Below are 23080 nucleotides of genomic sequence, written 5' to 3' on the forward strand. Positions count from 1 at the left end.
TCATCAAAGTAGACGTTAAATCAAAACATTCTGTACTGCAAACTCCCTCTGGAGTGTATATGAAAAGCCAAAACTAAAGAGGAAAAAATCCTTACACCTTCTCTCCACTAAAGCATCTCTCCACTACGTCAGCTCAGAATATACCAAATAACATGCCAAAGAAAAAAATAAGCGTAAGTTTGACTAAATAACCAGAAGTGACCACCCCCACCTCTGACCCCACACGGTAGTCCCGCCCCCACCCCCTGCTACACCGTGGTTATCTTCTTATCCTTGGTGGCCTGCTTGATGGCGGCCTGCTCGCAGATGATCTCCTTGAGCCGCTGCAGCCTCGTGTTCTGGGTGGTCTGGTCTCCCACGCCCGTCTGGCTGCGGTGCAGCAAGGTCAGGGCATGGATGTACTCCAGCTCCGTGTACTTCACGCCCTGGTCCACCACCAGGTTCAAGAGCTCGTCAGCCGTGTTGTACAGCATCTCGTAGTACTGCCTGAGGGAGGAAGAAGAACACTGCTCACCATCTCCTGAGCAATCTGTGTGGCTTTAGTGGTCATGGGTCTGCTGTTTATAAATGACTTGGTTTATCTATTCGCTAAACGTTGATGGATCACTGGGCATTGTTCTGGGCCCTAGGAATATGATGGAAAATGAGACAGACCCGATCTCTGTCCACTTGGAACTTACTGAGCTTCTTCATGACAATAGGAAGCCCTAAGGTCAGTGGTCGGCAAACCGCGGCTCGTGAGCCACATGTGGCTCTTTGGCCCCTTGAGTGTGGCTCTTCCACAAAATACTACGTGCGGGCGCGCATGTACAGTGCGATTGAAACTTCGTGGCCCATGCGCAGAAGTCGGTTTTCAGCCTGGGCGAGTCTATTTTGAAGAAGTGGCGTTAGAACACTCAGGGGCCAAAGAGCCACATGTGGCTCACGAGCCGCGGTTTGCCGACCACTGCCCTAGGAGATCTCACATCTTTCAGAGTCCAATCAAGACTTCCTCCGATTGTGCATTTACCTCCAAAGAAAGAAAAGCAGGGCACAAAACCAAGAGGGAGAAAAACAATCATCAGGTGGGCAATGCCAACAGTGTTTGTCTCATTCAATTCTTCACTCATTGCAGGCTCTGTGCAATGCTTGGTTTTCTCCTCCATAAAGTGGGATAATAATAGTACCTACCACTTAGGGTTATTGTAAAAATTAAGGAATCCATATAAAGCACCTAGAATGGCGCCCAACACAATTATACATGCTCCATAGACATTAATCATTAGAAATATAATAACAATAATGTATTAACAGTAATGCAATAATGGTAATAGTATATAATGATGAGCACGCCATGGTCTCTTTCCTCAAATAGCTGAGAGTCAAGTAGGAAAGGTAATGAAAAGCAGAGAAATAATCATTGCATTTTTGTTGACAAGTTCATTTCCATGTACTATCATTTACCCTCGCTGCACCTAGTGAGCTATGATTATCCCCTTTCTCAGATAAGGAAACTGAAAGCACAGAGGAGTCAGGGGGCTTGCCCATGTCACAGAGACCGTGAGTGACTGTGCCGGGATAGGAACCTGGGTTTCTGACTCTCAGTCCAATACTCTTTCTTCAAGGACACAGCCAAGAAGAACATGCCAAGTGCCACAAGGAGGTGTTAGTGCTTGAGGAAGGGGAAATCACATCTCGCTGAGGGGCGGGTGAAGAATCCAGGAAGTCTTCATGGGGCAGTGCCTGCCAGGCAGGGTTTACAGAGAGGAAATTCTAGATCAAAGGAAAAGAGAAGAGCATGAGCAAAGGCAGGGCAGAGGAGCCTGGGTAGCCTGCGAAGTGTGGCTGAATGACGGGGAGTCGCAGGAAAAGACAGGAAGTCAAAAGGTAGAGAAGGGAGTCTGCCATCAGGTTAGTTGAGTCGATAAAGGGCCCCTCCCCCACTCCCAAGGCCCTGTGGAGAGCAGAGGCGCCATTCCCAGTCCATCTTCTGGAAGATTAATGAGATGCTACGCAGAGTGGTCGGGGAGGGTACTTGGCCAGGATTGAGGAGACAGACCAAGGCAGCGGGTTCAAGGCACCTCAGGGTGGAAGGGATCATGTGGGTCTATCAGGACCCCCTGCTTAGAAATCTTTACTCCTGGGCTTGGGGCCTTGGATTTGTTTCTTCTTCATCAGGAGAAGCTTGAAAAAATGGGTGTCCTAGGGAGAACTAAGCCCTCCTGGGGCAAGGAAGGCCCTCTGGGGTTCCTTAAGTTCCAGAATGTTTTACAAATTGCTCATACAATGAGACTGGTCAGTGAGAGCCCTGGTGTCTTCCCACGGCTATTTCCTTTTCCTGCTCTGCCAACCTCCTGCTCTAAATAAAATACTCTGCTTAAAAAAGAAATAGGATAAGGAATTCTCTTTTGTGACTATGTCCTAAGAGTGGCAGGAATGGAAAGTGCTCATCTTAGACGGCAAGTGCTTGAGTGGCTCCTGGCAGCAACTCGTTCAACATCCTTGTGCAGGGTCCTCTTGGGGCCAGTTCCCTGTAGTGGTTTCACATGGGTGTTCCGTTTAACCTCATGGACCCACGTATTCAGGAAGCCATGCTCAAGGATAACCTTGAATGCAGGCAGGGGCACCGCTGAGAGAAGGGACGTGTGCTTTCTCACCTCCAGAGGTCTGGGGCCCGGTACCGGCTCAAGTCAGAAACTTGTTTGAAGTTTCATGTTAAGCATAAAATCCATGTGACCTATTCCCCCTCCATAACAAATCTGTTGTAATTTTAAAAAACTAATTTAAAAAGACCCAATGCTGTAGGAAGAGGCATCATATTTACCCGGTGGCTTTACATGTCCTCTGGCTTCCTCCCCGTTTGGACAAATGAGGCCCTCCTTATCTAATGCTGTTTCCCTTACATGCACAGGTGAGCCAGGGACTGCCCATTTATACACTGAGTGGCCAGATTATTATGATCTCTGAACGTATAATAATCTGGCCACTCAGTGTGTGTGTGTGTGTGTGTGTGTGTGTGTGTGTGTGTGTGTGTATTAGAGGCCCGGTGCATGAATTCATTCATGGGTGGGGCCTGGCCAGCCTGGCCAGGGGGAGGGGACATGGGCGGTTGGCCGGCCTGCCTGCTGGTCAAACTCCTGATCGAGGGGACAATTTGCATATTAGCCTTTTATTATATAGAGTATACACTGAGTGGCCAGATTATTATGAGTTCAGAGATCATAATAATCTGGCCACTCAGTGTAGAACTAACCACACATTTAAAAATGTCTCAGGAAGAACACATGTTCAAATCTAGATCTACAAATGGAAGGAGAGAGAATTGGGGCCCGGGTTTCTTTCAAAGCTCGAAGGGACTAGGTAGCTGCAGTTCTACACTGGAGGTTTCCACACTGCAGAGCGCCTGGGGAGTGTGGGAAAAGTACCTGCTCTGAGGCCCCTCCCCAGGTCCTCGTATTCCCAAAGGTTCTGAGGCAGCCAGGAAGCTGACCAGGAGGCTGAGCAGGGTCTGCTTCGTGTGGGAAAAGATGCAGACCCCTTCCCATACCCTTGAGCCAAGGACCAATGGCATCAGGGAAGGAGACAGAGGCAGTAAGTGGGCTGTAATGCTTTTCAATGCGATGAAACCAAAAGAATCGGGTTTCTTTGTATTATGATGCTGATATTTTCATCATTTATCTTAAGAAGTATCATTGAACCCTTTAGATCAGATAAAATAGTATTTCTCTTGAAAGAAATCAGATGAATTGTTTCCAGAGGTGAATGGCTGGTTTTCTACAGAGACCGCTATTCCATGCTGGGAGCAAACAACAAAAGGAAGAGGCCTGGATTTCTAGTCGTGGGTCCCCCAGCGTGATGAGTGATAAAGGACATGCCACCCAAGTCCTTAATGTTGCAATATCCTCTGTGCAATGAAGACCTTTATAAATCCCAGAATGACACTCTGGCGGGGACTGAGAGACTAAAAGAGTCCTCAGGAGCCTCGGATAAACAGCGCCCCAGAATCGCGAAGCTGAGTTATTAAACAAAATTGACAGGTAACTGATGGTGTATTTTCTGTAGTTAGGGGAAAAAAAACTCCCCATAACCACGATGATATATTAGATCATAAAGAAACATAAATATTTAAAGACAGAATGAAATTCATTCATCTTTCAGAATAGTACCCAGTCGCAAATAGTACTAAATCAGCTCAGCAGTGGGGAGGTGGAGAAAGGGTGCCACAAGGTGCCCTGAGGAGAAAATAGGAAAGTGCCCCAAACTACACAATTAGAATGAGCTTCTGTGATAAACACTGCCATGCTGCAATGAAATCATGCAAACCAACCGGGATAAATAATTTATCAGCACTTATTGAGGCCTCGGGAAAATGAAAGCTTGATCTTTTATCACCAAGTGTTAAAACAGCAGCCCTGGCTTCCCAGGCACGTTTTATGGAAGACAGCACTTGACTTAGCTGCCGGGATGGAACTGCATGCTGCCGTGAGTTTTACATGCTTGGTTTTAGACCCTTTTGGCTCATGACTTGTGGAGCGAGTCTCTCCATAGCCCATAACACCACAGGGCCAATGGCTAGACCTGGACCAAATGTCCTCTTCTGGAACCCAGAGTCCATTGTCTTCCTAATGGGTGGGACATCTTGTGAGAGGAAGTCCCCTCTTGTGCACACAGTAATATTAATAATAATATCTACCTTTTAGCTCCATTAACACAATCCACCCTTGGGTGTAGGTACTGCAGTTATCTATTATTATTTTTTAAAATATTTTCATTGATTTTAGAAAGAGGAAGAGAGAGACAGAAACATCAATGATGAGAGAGAATCACTGATCGGCTGCCTTCTGCACGCCCCCTACTGGGGATCAAGCCCGCAACCTGGGGATGTGCCCTTGACTGGAATCAAACCTGGGACCCTTCAGTTCTCAGACTGTTGCTCTGTCCATTGAGCCAAGCCAGCTAGGGCCAATCATCCATTATTTACAGACTAGTGGCCCAGTGCATGATTCATGTACATTAAAGGAAATTAATTAGAAGAAAAAATTTAATATTACTATTTGCCCTTTCTCTATAATAGAAGTGTCAACCAAATTCACGATAGAATTGGGCTTGATCTGGGAATTCAGTGCTCTAAACCAAATAACGAAGTCACTTTGTAAATTCAGCATTTAGGACTCACAGGAAAGCTTTTTGGCTTTTTCATTCATTTTGTCACCTCCCTTTACTTCCCCCATTTTGCTCCTCCAAGCTAGTAATGGACAAGGTGACCTTTCTTTCTAAAAGCTGGCTGCCCTTCTGATTCATTACTTCCTCCAGGAAGAGAGAGAATTAAGTGATTTCACTGTAAAGACTTTCTCATCTAGTCCTGAGATAAAGAGCGTGTTAATGTCAACAAGAGACTTAGGTCCTGAAGCTGACTTTTTAAAGTTTCAAAGGAAGAAAAATTTACCGGAATATAGCATAGTAATAATTGCTGCTCCTCATGTGCCTTTTAGCCAATGGTTGCAGCATTTTGAACACTTAAATAAAAATCCAGTTGTAGACGTGCCAATGAATTTATCAGTTAAAACATTCAACTCCTGTTTTCTTGCTCACTCAGTGATACATATGACAATAAGCAGGGAGATGGAAAGAGAGAAAAGAAAGGAACTGAATAATCTATAAGCTAGATAATCATCCCATAAATAATTGAGAGGTAGTTATAGCAGAAAGACTTAGGGAAATAAATAAACACTCCGGAGATCACCTACACTCAGATGCTAGTTAAGTCTCATTGCCCGACCAGCTGTGTGACCTTGGGCAGATGCTCTCAGCTCCTGGGACCTCTGCATCCCAAGAAACACAAAGAGGCTAGAGCAGGTGCTGCTTAAGCACCAGCATTTTTGGATTTTAAAACTTTTACAGCATCCTCTGCCTGGTCCTTTAAAATCGTGGGCTTCTGCCAGAATTATCGGTGCTGATTTTCCCAAGCAGTGACTGCAAGATGCTGTAGTGGTGGGTTTGAAAACATTCTGAACCAGTGTAAACTTAGCTCACGGCGCCTCCCAGACCACAAATAACCTGGATGGCAGTCCCGTGTGATGGAATACATTCGTTTATTGAAAAAGATAATATGATTGATTGCTCTCATTTGCCTCCCCCTTTGAAGAGCTTAGAGTTTATTATAGACAAGACTGAAAATGCTAATCTGAAATAGTTGAAGCTACGTTCATTTTAGGAATGAGAAAATGAAGACAGAGAAAAGTGAAAGCATTTTAGAGAGTTGGGGGCAGAATTAGATCTAGATGCTATATTGGGCTAGTTTCTAACAGTCCTGACAACAGGCTGGGCAGGGTTTTGTTCTGACCAGGACACTCCAGAAGGAAAGTAAAGTAAGGCCTTTAGAAACATCGGCGTGAAACTCCCTCCCTTGGCGGAGATCATCCAGGAGGTGAAGAGAGCCGGGAGTGTGGCTGGAAGGCTGGCACGGGCTTCCTCCCTGTCATTTACCCCTATTTTCTTCATGTAAAGGGACACACACACACACACACACACACACACACACCACACACGCACGTGCGTGCTCACACCAGGGCCCTTTGTCAGTGGCACTGTGCTTGAGTGGCAGTCACCTACTGGCCTGGTTCTGACACTCCCCACGCTCCAGCAGGATGGGGGTGTCTCTCCTGGGAAGACACTAGCAGTTAAAGCCGCTGGGCTCAGCCCTGCTGGGAATGCATCCTGGTATCTTCCCCAGCCGCAGCCACAGCCTTGCCTTATTTCTCTTAAAACACACACCCACAACCACTCGGCACCAAGGAATTCCTCTGAGACCCACCCCTGGAGACGGTGACCTCTCCCAAGCTCAGTAACACTTGCTGAAAAGGGGAAACATTTCTTTTTGCTCCCTTAGCTACAAACTCTGCTCCCCACCTCTGGAACACATTCTACATTTATAAAGAACTATGGCTGAAGTTTTCTCTTCAACAATGTAAGGATTCATAGTCACTCTCTGCTGCATCAGATAATTTTTTAAATGAAGTTTTCTACAACAGGGCTGGGAGAAGATCAGCATTTTAAATTCAGCACAATTAAAACTCTCTCTCTCTGGTCTGGGCACTGCCTTTGATCAAACTCCAATTGTATGAATAATTATTCCGTCCATTAAGAAGTCGACTCAACTTCTCCTCCCATTTTGAAGGTTTTAATAAATATTGATCAGGCACATTTCTGTTTGCACTTGCCAAAGCAATTCTGATGGATTCATCTTCTGATGTTATCAAATAATGAAATATGAAAGAGTGAATAGAATTACCCTCTTGTTCTGTGATTTTTTATTTAGGTCCTTCATTTTACTTTCATAATTGTGTTTGCCTCACACTCCTGTAAATGTTCTTTTGATTATCGAAGGGTGAGTCCAGGTTGGTTAAGGAGAGCTGTTCTGTGCTAAATATCACTTTAGAGAGTCTTTTCCATAAAAAAATAAATTATCTAATAGCACAGGTTGATAAAAGGACCTCGTATTATGCAGTTTGGTGGCCTCAAAGCTACATGATTTTTACCAATTAGCACATGGCCCTTATTGGATAATTTCTGCTAAACTATATATTCTCAGATTAGTGATCTGGGAAACAACTGCTGAGATATGCTGAATAAGAAGAATTCAGATGCCCTATGGTTTTTCAGTGTGAAGTGATGAAATGGAATTATTATCTGGCTGGTGTGGCTCAGTTGGTTGAGTGTCGTCTTATGCACTGAAGGGTTGCCAGTTCGATTCCCGGTCAGGGCACATACTTGGGTTTTGGGTTTGACCCCCAATCAGGGAGCAAACAGAAAGAGACTGATCAATATTTCTCTCTCATGTTGATGTTTCCCTCCCTCTCTCTCCCTCTCCCTTCCTCTCTCTCCTAAATCAATTAAAAAATTGAAGTGGAATTATCAATAAACTAGAGGCCTGGTGCATGAAATTTGTGCACGGAGGGGGGTTGTCCCTCAGCCCAGCCTGTACCCTCTCCAATCTGGGACCCCTCAAGGGATGTCCGACTGCCCGTTTAGGCCCGATCCCAGGGATCGGGCCTAAACGGGCAGTCGGACATCCCTCTCACAATCCAGGACTGCTGGCTCCCAACTGCTTGCCTGCCTGCCTTCCTGATTGCCCCTAACCACTTCTGCCTGCCAGCCTGATCACCCCCTGAGCACTCTGCTGCCAGCCTGTTTGCCCCCAACTCCCTCCTCTGCCGGCCTCGTCACCCCTAACTGCCTTCTCCTGCAGTGTTGATCACCTCCAACTGCCCTCCCTTGCAGGCTTGGTCCCTCTCAACTGCCCTCCCTTGCAGGCCAGGTGCCTCCCAACTGCCCTCTCCTGCTGGCCATCTTGTGGTGGCCATCTTGTGTCCACCTGGGGGCAGGATCTTTGACCACATGGGGGCAGCTATATTGTGTGTTGCAGTGATGATCAATCTGCATAGTACTCTTTTATTAGATAGGATAGAGGCCTGGTACAGGGGTGGGGACCAGCTGGTTTGTCCTGAAGGGTGTCCCGGATCAGGTGGGGTACCCTTGGGGTGTGGGGCGGCCTGAGCGAGGGGCCTGTGGTGGTTTGCAGGCTGGTCACGCCCCCTGGCAACCCAAGCGGAGGCCCTGGTATCTGGAATTTATTTTCCTTCTACAATTAAAACTATGTAGTCTGGAGCAGAGCCAAGCCTGGGGCTCCCTCCGAGGCCCGAAGCCATTTGTGTTGGGGTTATAATTGAAACTTTGTTGCCTTAAGTGGGTGGGCCCAGCCAGGGTGTGTGGAAAGCTTCCCCTGTTGCCGGCGGCAACCCTGGTCTGCTCTCTCAAGCTCCATTCTGCCGCCATTTGTTTGAATTTGTTTACCTTCTATAATTGAAACTTTGTAGCTTGAGTGGAGGCTTAGGCCTGCAACGGCTGGCAGAAAGCCTGGCTTCCTCTGTTACCTAGGAAACCTTGCTCTCTGTGGCTGTAGCCATCTTGGTTTGGGTTAATTTGCATACTCGCTCTGATTGGATGGTGGGCGTGGCTTGTGGGGTGGCTTGTGGGTGTGTTGGAGGTATGGTCAATTTGCATATTTGTCTATTATTAGATAGAATAATGCAAAGAATATTTTCAAAGGACAACCTAGTATTATTATTACTAGTGCTTAGGAAGCTTTAATAGCATTTAAATGCTAATATAATGCAGAAAGGTATAGTCCTTGTTGCAAGAAGCTTCTTTTATCTGCACTTAAAAAAAATCCAATCCAGGCCCAGCTCAAAGGTGTCTAAGGCACTAGGCAAATGCTTTCATTGAAAGTAAGGTAAATACGGGGATGACTAGCCAGCCTGCCTCCCCATACTACCCCCAAAGAGTTGGAGGGCCCTAGAGAAGGTGCAGACCCAAGGTCTCTGCTCTCGGTGACTCGCAGAGTTAGTAATGGGATGGAGAAGTGAAGGGTGACAGTGTTGGGTTTCTGTGTTTACAATATGGAGATCCTTCTCTACCTGTGTTTGGGGAGACAGGAATGGACAGGATGGGAAAACCTGACCCTTAGAGTATCATGTCAATGAGGTCAGAGTAAGGCTGATTCTGGTAGGTGCCAGTTCCTTCTATTCTTGTGCCACTGACTCTGCCTCTGGCCAGCAGCTCACAAATGTGTGAAGCCAAGGACTGGATGGGGTTGATGAATAGCTCACTGCAAGCCATCATCCCCGCCAGGGGTGCTGGATGCAAAGACTGCCATTCAGCCATTCGTTGGCTGAGTTAGTCAAACCCGACTCCTGACCTTTCGGTCTAGTTAGAAACCCTAATCCATGTCTCTTGTTTGTTCTAAGAGATTTCTCTACTTTGCTGAGACAAGAGACCCTGTCTTTTAGGACTGAAGGGCCAGAAAGGAAAATGATTTTGGCAGGGAAACCAAAAAATCAGCAGATTATTAGAAAAGTGTGAGCATATGCAAATCGGCAGGTCCCAACGGCAAAACTCGGCATGTTTACTAAACCTTTACGGTTATTTATGAAAGAGAGAAAATCTAAATAAAACAAAGCTGCAAAATGAGCCACCTGAGATTCAGGGACACGTGACTCAGGATGTCAGTTAAAAAAAATGATAGACTGAATCAGAAGGAGCTAATGGAAATATGTAGAGCATCCAACAGGGTTTAATTAAAGACCCAAACACTCTGCCAATGGGTAGCGTGTGAATCTGGGAGATGAAAAGACCACTATGGATGATATATATTTGGATGTCAGTGAGTCATTTTTTACAGTGCCTCTAAAAATATTACTAGCAAAATGAATTCAGTCTGAATGGCTACCCCTGATAGGACATGGGCTGAAAAACAAACAAAGGGTGGTGATAAAGGCAAACCAACTCATTCAGAAGATAAAGCAGCTGGCGAATGCTGAGGACACTGGCTTATAACTGACCTCACTTAACACCTTAATTAATGTGCAAAAACATACTGAGTGCTGGAAGCCGCAAATGTTACCAAATGGGGAAAGGCTGTGAACAGCAACAAAGAAAGAGAAATACTGTAAGGACTCCAGAGCAGCCCAAGTGCATTGGTGTGGAAGAAATTCCAACCTCCTATATTCCATAGCTGGGAGAACCTTAGAACAGCACTGGTAAAAATGGTCCATGAGGGTGTATGTGTGTGAGGTAGAGGGGTGTCCCCAGAGCATTTTTTTTTACTTCCTGTGAAAAACAGTGCTGGTTACAGGACAAGGAGGTGATGACCATCTCTGTCCTTATACTTCATAGTTGTGGATGGCTTTCTATCATAAGCCATTCAAAAGAAAATCAGAAAAGAGCACCAAATGGGATTAAAAGGACAGAAGGTTGGAGGAAAACAGAAGAATAAAAGAGATTCAGTCCAGTTTTTGCTCAAATGTCAGCTTATCTGTAAGTGAGGGCATTGGGAGGGAGAGGTTTTCCCTGATCACCTTATCTAAAACTAGAGGCCTGATGCATGAAAATTCGTGCAAGAGTACGTCTTCCTTCCCCCGGCTGCTGGCACCTGCTTCCCTCCGGCACCTGGGACCCAGGCTTCCCTCCTCTGGCTGACCGCAGGCACCTGGGACCCGGGCTGCTTCCCTCCTCCAGCCGCCCACAGGCACCTGGGACCCGGGCTGGCTTCCCTTCAGCCCCGGCTTGGTCAGGAAGGATGTCCAGAACGACGTCTGATCTAATTAGCATATTACCCTTTTAATATTATAGATGATACCTGCCCTTTGTCATCAAGCTCGGTCCCTTTTCTGAGTTTTACTTTTGTTTTTAGCTCTCACCTCCATCTAAAAATGTATTTTTCCAAAAATATCTTAAGATATGTTTTATAAGTATAAAGTACATATTTGATAAGTGTATGTATAAAGTTAGAGATGCAGGGTAAGAGCCTGGATTCAGGAACCGGGGGCTGGACTCTGACTATTGGTATGATTGTGGGCTATGTATTCATCTCTCTGTGCCTTATTTTCATTTGAGAAAGGAAATAGTAACGGGGTTGTTACAAGGATCAGATGATGAAGAACAGTGGCTGCAATAGAGTGTTTATTACATAACTAAGTGTCTGCCACACCCCTTTGTAGAACACTCAGTAAGGGCAGGGCTGGACTCTGTGTCACTCCTTGTTACCCACTGGCCTGAGAACAGGGCCCCGAGTGGTGCTGAATAAATCAAAAGGAATGAATGAATGAGAGAGCCAACAGTCAGGAAATCTCGCTGAGTGGCACAATGCAAACAGTAATCTGATTCTTTGACACTGGAAGGGAGGAACTATGGTTAACACAGCAGCTTCGTGTAAGGGCCATAGTTCTCTGATGCTGTTCTGAACAGGAGATGTGGGGCACCTCGACTCTGGGATAACTGGATGCAAATGGAAAAGGGGAGCACGGAGGGTTGGAGGAAAACAGAAGAATAAAAGAGATTATAACTAGGGAGAGATGCACTTCTGACTGATGATCTGCAATCTCCACTTATCTTTCCTTCTCTGGTGGAAAGAGACATGAGACCTTGGATGTTTCTTGTCTTGTCTGGACTTCAGCTTCTTCATTTACCCCATAAGATGAGTAATATCACTTACAGGTTAGGTTTGAGGATGAAAGCCAACGGTCGGTAGGACACTCGCTATGTAACAATGGAAAGAACAGCTCACTGGTCTTGTACTCTTTACCGGCCACCTCTGTGTTATTTCTTCCTTCACAATTGTATGGGGTATCATATCCCCTACACTGCAATGGCTTTTTTATTAATCCTTCCCTCTCCACTTGGAAGAAAGGTTTCTTTTCTTTCTTTTCTTAAGATTAACCCTATGCCTTTGATCCCAATGCCTCCCACTGCTTTTAGGACCATGCTGGGGTTGTGTCTGGTATCTAGCCCTGAAAACAAAACAAAGCCAAACAACTGACCCCAAATCTTGCACTCCCCCCTCTCATCGTTTCTTTTCTTCTTTCATTGTTGATTTCTAGAAAAAAATCATTTGTATGTCCGAAAGCTGCCATTCTGTTTGAAACTATATTTAAAAGGTCACCAATGACATCCTAGTGCACAAACACAATGGCCTTTGCTTAGCACTTTCCCCCTGGACAGTTTTCCATCCTAAAGTCAACTCGCATGGAGAACCGTTATTGAGGCCCCTCCCAGCTCCCGCAGCTCCTTTGGTTTTTCACTGGCCCTCCCGAGTCTGCCCACTGAGGGCATTCCTGCCAGCCAGGTGCTGGCCCTCTGTCCTTTCTTTGCTTCCAAAAGTCTTCTCTATACATGAGATGTTTTCTCTTTCTCTTTTAAGATCTGGTCTCTTATCTGGTTTGGCTCAGTGGATAGAGGATCAGCCTGCGGACTGAAGGGTCCTGGGCTCGATTCCAGTCAAGGGCACATGCCTGGGTTGTGGGGGGCATACAGGAGGTAACCGATCAACGATTCTCTCTCATCATTGATGTTCCTATCTCTTTCTCTTTCTCCCTTCATCTCTGAAATCAATAAAATATATATATTTTTAAAGAAGAAGATTTGGTCTCTTAATAGATCAAAGTTTCATTTTCTCTGATTTGCAGACATTTTTTACCAGATGCCTTATCAGGTAGCCCCCCCTGACTTCCAAATTTTGCTTACAGAAGTGTAGTTTGCAAAACCTCAAAATAGTAACATGGGGGTGTTAAAAGGATCAGATGAAGAACCGTGGCTGGAATGAGTAAGTGCTGTGTGAGTGTCTATTATGTAAATAAGCTCACTTTTGAGTTTCCGCTCCTCTACCTCTTTTGATGATGATCCCCAGGTCTATCATTATAGCATCTTTCGTTCCTTCTTCTTTCCACTCTCAGCATCACAGATCTTAATCACTGCTCATTGGGCTGTTACAACAGTCACCTAATGCGGTCTCGCACAAGCATTAACTCCTCCCAGGCCAAGTTCCAGTTCAACAACAGCCACAACCACAACCTGTGTGTTTACTAGTGCTAATAGGATTAAGCCCAGACTCTGATACCCAAGGCCTTTTAAAGATCTGGCCCCCAAGCCCACCTTTCCTCCCACTTTTCCCCTGTATCAACCTGCTATGTAAGCCAAACTGAGCTCCTCACTGTTCCTCACACACACCTAGTATTTTTTGGCTCTGTGTCTGTGTATCCAAAACCCAACAACCTTTAAGATTCCTGAAACCCTCTGTCCCCTATGAGCTATCTGAGCAGTTCTCTCTTCCGTTACTTACTGCATGGGTCACCCATTAAGATATACCATTCAGAGAAGTGTCTGGTTTTTTAAAAAAATTCTTTTTGATATGGTGATACAGTAGAGAAAGGTATCAGGTATGTTATTACTTATGTAAACTTGGAAAAGTTACTTGACTTGTTTGGGCCTCAGTTTCCTCATCCATAAAATGAGGATATAGATAGTACCTACTCACAGGGTTGCTAGGAGGAGTAAATGAGTTAATATCTGTAAAGTGCTTAGAACAATGCCTGGCACCTGATATATAATTATTTGCTAAATAAGCAAACAAAACAGAAATGAAACAAGGTACACAGTGCAAAGTCTCTCTCCCACTCCTGTCTGCTATCCCCAATGTCTATGTATCCTTCCAAATACATTGTATACCTACACAAGCACAGCAGCACACACACTGATACCCACACCCAGCATGTAAAGAGAAATGGTGTTTACACGCTCCACTGCACTTGGCTTTTCCCACTGAACACTAGATCTTAGAGATGGTTCCATTTCAGTCCACATCGACCTGACTTATTCTTAATGGCTGCAGAGAATTCAACTGTATGGATGTACCATAACATATATTTATTAACTTCTCCCAAATTGCAGCCTTCTTGACGAAAAAGGCTATGTCTTCTGACTGCAGCATCCTCTGTGCTTAAATAGTACCTTACAAATTTTTTTCTATGTGTTTATTTCCTCAACAAATATTTAAGCATCAATTATGCAACAGGGAGCATATCGTAGGTACTACAGACGTGAATAAAACCTAGTCCTTGTTCTCTGGAGGTAGAGTCTGGTGCGACAGGAGCCGTGCAATTGCAGCAATGTGACAGCAGCTTAATAAAGATACAAATGAGACTCTGAGACCATCAACAGGAGGGGCTATGCACTTAGAGCCATCGGGGAAGACTTTGTGGAGGAGACAGTCATGATGAGGCAAACATGAGAGAAAGAAAGCACTCGATGAGTAAAGAAAATGGGATGTGTGAAGTGTGTGGGGAAGTAGGAAGAATGTAGTTTGAGGGGGGATTGCAAATGGTTTACTTCTCACTGGAGTGCAAGGGTATGAGGAGGGGAGGAGGGATAGGCGCTACAAGGTAAACGCTCTAGCTCTCGGTGGGCCTGCTGTCATGCCTGAGGCTGTGGGCTTCCATGCGAGGTGGAAGAGGGGTGGAGGGCGAGACTGCTTAGAGTTGTCAGCCTTGCATTTTCCTGGGTGGTAAGACAAAACAATGATCTATTATTACCAGGATTTAATGAAAGAAGTTACTTTAAGACTCCTCAAGTAGAAAAGAAATAATCTCAGAATAAAAGGTCCATGCTTTCTTTTTTATACTTTAAAAAATATATATATTTTATTGATTTTTTACAGAGAGGAAGGAAGAGGGAGAGAGAGTTAGAAACATCGATGAGCTGCCTCCTGCACACCCCCTACTGAGGATATGCTCACAACCAAGGTACATACCCTTGACCGGAATCGAACCTGGGACCCTTCAGTCCACAGGCCGATGCTCTATCCACTGAGCCAAACCGGCTATGGCCATGCTTTCTTTTATGAGAAACTCACTACACAGTCATTATTTCCCTAACTTTCCAGGGGATGAGGACAGCTGACACGCTGGCACTTGGGAACTAATTCTATAATTGATGTGGAGGAATCTGAAGACAGAGGGTTTTAGAAAGAAGTTGGACACGAGGCCATGTGTGATATAGAGACCTTTCCTGCACAGGGTGGAGGACACCGTCTGAGAAGCAGGAGCGCCTTCAGACTGTTGGACCACCCAGCTTCGCCTTGGCACTCAGCTTCTCCTGTCAGAGCGTATCATTCTTTAGGTTTCCTCACCACTCCATGACCCAAAGCTGGACAAAATCAACCTCAAAGAGAGAGAAGGGTGCCAACAACTCAGCAGAAAAAAATGTTGAGGCTGTCACCTCTAGTACCTTCTATCAACAGGGCCATGGAACTACTGCAACATGCACAACTGGACTAAGACAAGGCAGAGCGGACAGGGAAGGTTGGCGGTGGGAACAGAGGAGAGCAGGAGGGACACACCCTTTACCCAGAGATACCTCCATCCCTATCCCTCCACTAGTCTGGTTGAAATGTGAGGGAGGGAGTTCCTAAGATGCATATAATCTATCTATCTATCTATCTATCTATCTATCTATATATATATAAATAAAAGCCCATGGCCGTAACGCCGTAACAAACAAACAACCGGTCACCAGGAGGTGCATTGATGGGTCTCACCAGCGTGGTGGGTCTGGGGTCCTGCCTCACACGGCAGGTATGGGGTTTCGCGTGATTTCAGATCATGCAGTGCAGCCCACAGGCTCCAATCGCAGCAAAGCTGGCATCCAGCAGGTGGGTGGGAGCAGTGAGGCAGGCATGGAGAGGCACGTGTGGGTGGGCAGAGCCACACGATTTTGCGCAATGAGCTTCCAGATGTATATAAAATTATAAATTAGGAGTATGATCACTATCTTGTTTAATCTCTTGACAAGCACACACAGTAGGCTTGATGACCTTAGTTTGGCAGATAAATAGAGAGTCTGAGAAGGCCACAGTGTCATGTGACTGACATGCAATTAAACCATGGTGCCTTGGATTCTTCCCTAGTTATGGGAGCTTCTGAGAATTCCATACTACATAGCGAGAACTTAACAGCAGATCCTTAAGTTTAGCATCAGATTTAAGTCCGGGGAGGGTATCTGGAGGAAAATGAGATGTAACAGGGTAAAATTAACCACAGGAAAATGCATTCTGTGAGTCAGAGAAAATGGGGCATGAGGGACAGAATAGCAATTTTTTGAAAATGGCCCTTTTCAAATAAAAAGACTAGTACAGAGACACAGCAATGCTACTCTCCTAAGTCTATATATAGAGAAAAGGCCTTTAATGGGAAAATATATATAGCATTTGCATCCTTTTTTTAGAAAGAAGAAAGTATTGGATTTGAAAGGGCAACTTATGAGAGAAGGTCTTTGAGTCTTTAATGCCTCTATTTAAATGCTAATGCTAACCTATAGCTCCGGACCACAAAGAAATGAAAGATTTTAAAAGACCAAAAAGTGAATTTAAAAGGAAACCTTAATTCTTGAAGAAGATATTTTTTTATTTTTGAAGGGAAGCGAACACATGAGATTTCACAAGAAGCACACACTTCTGATGAGGGCAAAATCCATGGGGCACCCAGCAGGTGAGTGTGAATGGAGTTTCCCTTCAAAATCTTGGAGCTCCAGGTCTGCCACAAAGCGTACCTGGGAAGGGGGATGCTTTTTCAGCCAACTGAGCTGCTTCCCTTAGAGCTGCTGGAGCCCTGCTGACTGGTAGGGAAGCTGGAGACCCAGGTGAGCACAGGCCTGGGGTCAGGTGGCCTGGACAGGGAGGATAGGGGCACAGCGAGGGCCTCCAAAGAGTGCCGCTGGGTTTCCCATGGGAACAACAGCAGTGACTGAGGCGTAGTGCTGGGGAAAGGTCTGTTGGAGTCAGAAGCAGGATTAAGGCTGGGAGACCGTGTGCCACACGTGGTGCCAGGGAAACCAGCTCAGCCAAATGAAATGAAATGAAACAAAGCCCAGAAATTGCTGTGATGGGGGAAATGACTAGGAAGGGGACCCAACGAGGTTTCTAGGGAGTTCTCATATTTTTACATATGTTTATCTGGGTGATGGCAATCAAGATGCATAGTAAAGATTTGTACCGCTTCCTGTATATATGCTATGCTTCAGTAAAAACATATTACTTTCTCCTTCTAATCCTGCCTCCAGAAAAACACAAAAGAAAGATAAAATGAAAAAGCAGGCAGTAGGCCAGGTGATGGAGTGGGCATTGGAATGAATATATATATATATGTATATATATATTAGAGGCCCGGTGCACAAAATTTGTGCACTCAGGGGGGAGGGGTTCCCTCAGCCTGGCCTGTGCCCTCTCTCAGTTCGGGAGCCCTTGGGGGATGTCTGATTGCCCGCTTAGGCCTGCTTCCCACAGGCCTAAGCCAGCAGTCAGACAACCTTAGTGCTCCCGCCACCACCACTGTGCTCGCCAGCCATGAGCCTGGCTAGGGCTTCTGGCAGAGCAGTGCTCCCCTAGTGGGACCATACTGACCACCAGGGGGAAGTTCCTGCATTGAGCATCTGCCCCCTGGTGGTCAGTGCACGTCATAGCAACTGGCTGTTCCGCTGTTTGGTCGATTTGCATATTAGCCTCTTATTATATAGGATATATATATATATACTAGCAGCCCAGTGCATGAAATTCGTGCATGTGGGGGGTGGGGGGGTGGGGGGGATGTACCTCAGCCCAGCCTGCATCCTCTCCAATCTGGGATCCCTCTCACAATCCAGGACTGCTGGCTCCCAACCGCTTGCCTGCCTGCCTGCCTGATTGCCCCTAACTGCTTCTGCCTAACAGCCTGATCACCCCCTAACCACTCCCATCAGCCTGATCAACAACTAACTGCTCCCCTGCCAGCCTGATTGCCCCTAACTGCCCTCCCCTGCAAGCCTGGTCACCCCAAACTGCCCTCTCCTGCTGGCCCAGTCACCTCTAACTTCCCTCCCTTACCAGCTTGGTCACCCCTAACTGTCCTCCCCTGCTGGCCTGGTCACCCCTAACTGCCCTCCCCTGCAGGCCTGGTTCCCCCCAACTGCTCTCCCCTGCAGGCCTGGTCCCCCCAACTGTCCTCCCCTGAAGGCCTGGTCACCCCCAACTGCCCTCCTCTGCTGGCCTGGTTGTTCCCAACTGCCCTCCCCTGCAGGCCTGGTCATCTCCACCTTCTCTCCTCTGCTGGCCTGGTCACCCCTAATTGCCCTCCCCTACAGACCTGATCACCCACAACTGCCCTCCCCTGTTGTCCATCTTGTGTTCACATGGGGACAGCCATCTTGTGTTTTGGAGTGATGGTCAATTTGCATATCACCTCTTTATTATATAGGATATTTAACTCAGTCTCATACCCTAACATCATATTAAACTCGAAAACATTATACCAGCTAAAAGAAGCTAGACAAAAAGACCACATGTTGTATGATTCCATTTACATGATATATCCAGAATGCACAGACACAGAGTATGCACTGGTGGTGGTGGGGGGTGGGGCAGTGGGAGGAAATGGGGAGTGACTGCTAATGGAGTCAGGGTTTCTTTCTGGGGGGTGATGAAAATGTTCTAAAGTCAGCTAGTGATGATGGCTGCACAACTTTCCGACTACAGGAAAAAAACAATCAATCAAATTCTTTAAAGGGTTGTTAATGTTTATGGCATGTGAATGACACCTCAATAAAGCTGTTATACAAATGCTACTCCCTGACTGCCCGCAGCCAATGCTGTTTCAAGACAGATCCAGCAGGACATGTGCTCCTGTGACATCTTCAGAGAAGGTCTGTAAGCTGACAGACACACAACATTCCCACCAGCTCACATTCGCACTAACTGCCCCTGAAACGTACTAGAGCCATTTCGCGGGGCTCCACACTGTTGTAGGTCTGTGACTCCAGCATCTTTGCAGGAAATGCCTCTGAACTCCCTCTAATCCCATATACAAATCGCAAGAAAAAGTTGTAAGTAATAATAAATAATCTCTACTAGGAAAGTAGGTTAGAATTGGGAACAATTCTATGTGTATGAGTACAAAGTAATAGAAATATAATTGAGCCACAGATTCACTAATTAATGTTTTCATTAAAGAAGTTAGTATTTATTTAACACTTACTGCATGCCAGGTGCTTCACTGGTGTACCTGATCTCCTCCTCACAATGGAGGCTCACAAAGGCTAAATAACTCGGATCTCCTGGCTGATTAACAGCAGCCACACTGGATTCTGTCTACATATTCCACTTCCCTACCCCCATCCCCCCACCTCCAGTTATTCCAGGAAAACTATGAGTTGCACCATGAGAAAACAGTTCACACCCAGAATCAAGCTTGGGGAGACAAAAATGTTTACTCATAATGAAGAGACCCACTGAGATCATATTTGTGATAGTCCTATGTAAACTGTAAAGTGCTGTGTGCATATCTGGCAAGAATATATAAGTACTATTTTGGCCTGGGTATCATATGGATGGGGGAAATGAGAAGCTGGGGTGCAGATGATGGCTGCCAGGTGACTGCTGTGCTAACTTAAGTTAAAGTGAAAGATGAAATGTCTTGCATTTTCTGTCCTTTTACACCTGACTTCCAGATCCTGATTCATGGCAAACAGTGACTCTTCAAGGTGGAGCAGAGAAAGGTGAAGAGTGGGGTGGCCCGTCATCTCAGCAGGTACAGTTTAACACACACACACACACACACACACACACACACACACACACACACACACACAGGCACGTTCATCTTTAACAGGAAAAGTCAAAAGATGTGCAAAAAGGCAGCAAAATGGCCTGGAAAGCTGAGCCACCAGGTTTCTCACAAATACCGCAGAGGAAGTGGGAGGGAAGAGCATTACCTTCACACTTGCACCTTCAAAACCAGTCTCAACATTCCCAGTGCTTTCAAACACCCAGCGAACCTCCCCAGTGCTTCCCACATGGCCCAGTGGGCTCCACAGCGAGCTGGGCTGGCCCTCCCACTATCCTCCCGTGGCCCCGAGCAAGTGCTGCTCTCAGGACAAATCGAAACCAGAGGAAGATGGCTGAGGGGACCAGTGGAGGGTCCTGGTCCTGATGAGCCAGAGTAGAGTTATGAGAGGAGAGTGAAGCCCACTCTGCCTGGACCCGGCTGCCGACCTGGTCGCTAGACCATGCTCCCTCGTTGGCCAGGCCAGTCTATGACCAAGGTCATGCGAACACCCTGCTCCAATGAGCACTGCTGTGTTGGAGCTGTAGACCCTATGTAGGGGAGGAGCCTTCCGTCTGTCCTGCCCACGGGAGCCTGCTCTGGCCAGTTCCTGCTCCCCTCTCCACTCTTCCGCTCAACACCTGGTCTGAATTCACAGGCACAGGAAGGAACTCACCTGCTGCCACAGAACCCACCCGAACCACAGCCCTCCTCAGCATACCCAGTACAGTTCAAAGCCCAAAGACATCAAGGTCTGAGGTCCTGTGGGGAGATTACACGTCACTTAGGAGCCAGGAGGAAAATGCCATGCCGGAGGCTCCTGCAGGCCCCAAACCAGGCAGCTGGGGTGGCCCTCTCCCTCCGGGCTTATCTTTCTGCTGAGATCTGCTCTGCTAGCAATTTCCCATGTTTCCAAGAGAAGCATTTCAAGCAAACCTTGGTTTGCAACCCAAATGCTTCTGCAAGTGTTTGTTCAGGCCGGGGCTGCAAATGTTTACAAACCATGCGGGTGGGGAAACGAATGATGTGCTTCAGGAATAGCTGCTCAAGTGAGGGGACAAGCCCCAATGCTACCAAGTACAGCTGGGATGTTATTAAATCATGTCTGTGCGTTCTTCGGTATTCGCTGTGACAGTGTGGGCGTGACGCGAGACCTCGGATGCGGCCCATCCAGTCCTCGTCCTGCCACTAGCTAACTAGTGGTCATGATGGTATAACTTATCCCATGGTACCTCCGTTTCCGTATCTGGGAAATGAAATGGATTAGACTAGAGCAGATGACATCTGAAAACCATCCCAACCCTGGAGGGAGGCTGAAGTGGGGGAAGCACAACATTATTAATATTATTCCTATTTTTCCAGAAAAGAACTCCAGGCTGAGAGAGATCAGGCCCAGGTCACACAGCTAATCAGCAGCAGAGGTTTGATCTGTTCCTCGTAAGCCCCAAAATATCACACCACACGGGCTCCCAACGTTTGTCTGGCTCCCTGGCTGCCTCTGTATTGAACAGTGGTGCACCCAGTCATAGAGGGTCCACATTTGTTATCTGTCTTTTCATTTTTTTTCCTACGAGGCATTGTGTCACTCAGTCTGCATTGAAAACACACACACACACACACACACACACACACACACACACACACACGCTGCTTTTGACAAGAGCACTGAGCACCCTGGGAACGTGGGAGATGCGGCGCTATTTCAGTGCATAGTCAATCCACTGTAATCGCGGCTTCATTGTAATAAAAAGCTTTATTGTGCTTTGTAATGAAGACACAAAGCACTTAGTTGAAATCACAGTCTTTTAAACTAATCTGCTTTATACTCTATGGCACAGACGCAGATGCACGGGAATTCAAAGTGATTTCTACAAAATGATTTACTCAAAGAAGCAAGCCTGAGTGGGAACCTCAGTTCTGCTCAGGTCCTACACTGGGCTCGGGGTTTCTTATCTTTCCTTTATCTACTGTGGTTATGGCGGCACTCTGATCTTTCTCTGTGTTTATTCCACTGTGAGGACTGAGAGACTTCCCAATAACAACCCTTCCACAGTATGTGTCCTCCATCCGGACCCCTGTACCATGTACCTCCAGGCGCGCGCTCACACACACACACACACACACACGCACACACACCACACACATGCACACTCACACTCACATGTGCATCTAAGACAGCCAGCTCAGTGGGAGGACAGCGAAATGAGGATTTGAAAGCCTTTAAATAAAGATTATAACTGTTGTTGCACTGCCCAAAGATACAGAGCAATTAAAGCTCTTCAAAGAATGAAATAAGTCCATTAAATTCAGTTAAGTAATTTTTCAGAAGCACTTCTTGCTGTTTGGTTCTCTCACAATGAACTGAAGGAAGAACATCTCATTTTCCAAATGGGACTTTATGGAGTTTTCAATAAGCCCCCTCAACACTTATCTAAATCTTTAATTAGTTCTATAATATGCTGATGATATCAAGACTAATTAAATTTATAGAGATAAGGTGCAATGAAATTCTAACCAAGTGAGCTGGAAAGCATATATTAAATAGTAAATTTAATGGTTCAAGTTGATAACTACAATTTTTTATCAAAAAATTCAATTCAATTTACATGTTGTATTCAAATTGATTTTGAGTGTGCAAATTATTGGAAAAATCTCTTGAATATATCAGTAAAGTTGCTAATTCAGCCTATTTAAATATCAGTTATTAGTGTCTGCATTTGCAAATAAGCCACACACATTTGCATTTTTACCGCATATAGTAAAAATTATCTGAACCTTATGCCATTTTATTAAGAATACTAGGTGATTTTTCTTTTGGTTTCATGCATAAATCAAGGAGGTAAAAAATGACTACTGGATCTTAAGAAGAGAGTCAGCAACTCAATATATAGCAAGGCAAATATTACATATATATTGCTGACTAAAGCAGTTTATGTTACTCTTTGGGAACAAAAATTGTGATAATAAAATTCTCCCTTATTTAGGACCAGCTGGAATGGAACCGTACACAAACATCTGATACCACAATCCCAGGGAGGGGTGGGCGTATACACATTTGGGGTGTTTACCATCAGTTTTGAGAAGGGAAGCAGGGTGTGTTGTTACGTTTGTCAGAAGGTATAGGTGCACATCAGCTGGTC

At 45.9% G+C, this 23080-nt stretch overlaps 1 protein-coding gene across 1 annotated transcript in view; it reads right to left on the bottom strand.

Annotated features, from left to right (window-relative positions):
- Positions 1–244: 244 nt before the first annotated feature.
- Positions 245–23080, bottom strand: part of EXOC4 (exocyst complex component 4) — a 737356-nt gene continuing 714520 nt past the window's right edge. The window contains exon 18 of the mRNA XM_008150517.3: positions 245–486. Within this exon, the coding sequence (XP_008148739.2) occupies positions 249–486 (238 nt within the window). The 3' untranslated portion in view covers positions 245–248. The remainder of the gene's footprint in view (positions 487–23080) is intronic.

The sequence above is a fragment of the Eptesicus fuscus genome, chromosome 14, assembly GCF_027574615.1.
Source record: "Eptesicus fuscus isolate TK198812 chromosome 14, DD_ASM_mEF_20220401, whole genome shotgun sequence".
NCBI classification, from domain to species: Eukaryota; Metazoa; Chordata; class Mammalia; order Chiroptera; family Vespertilionidae; genus Eptesicus; species Eptesicus fuscus.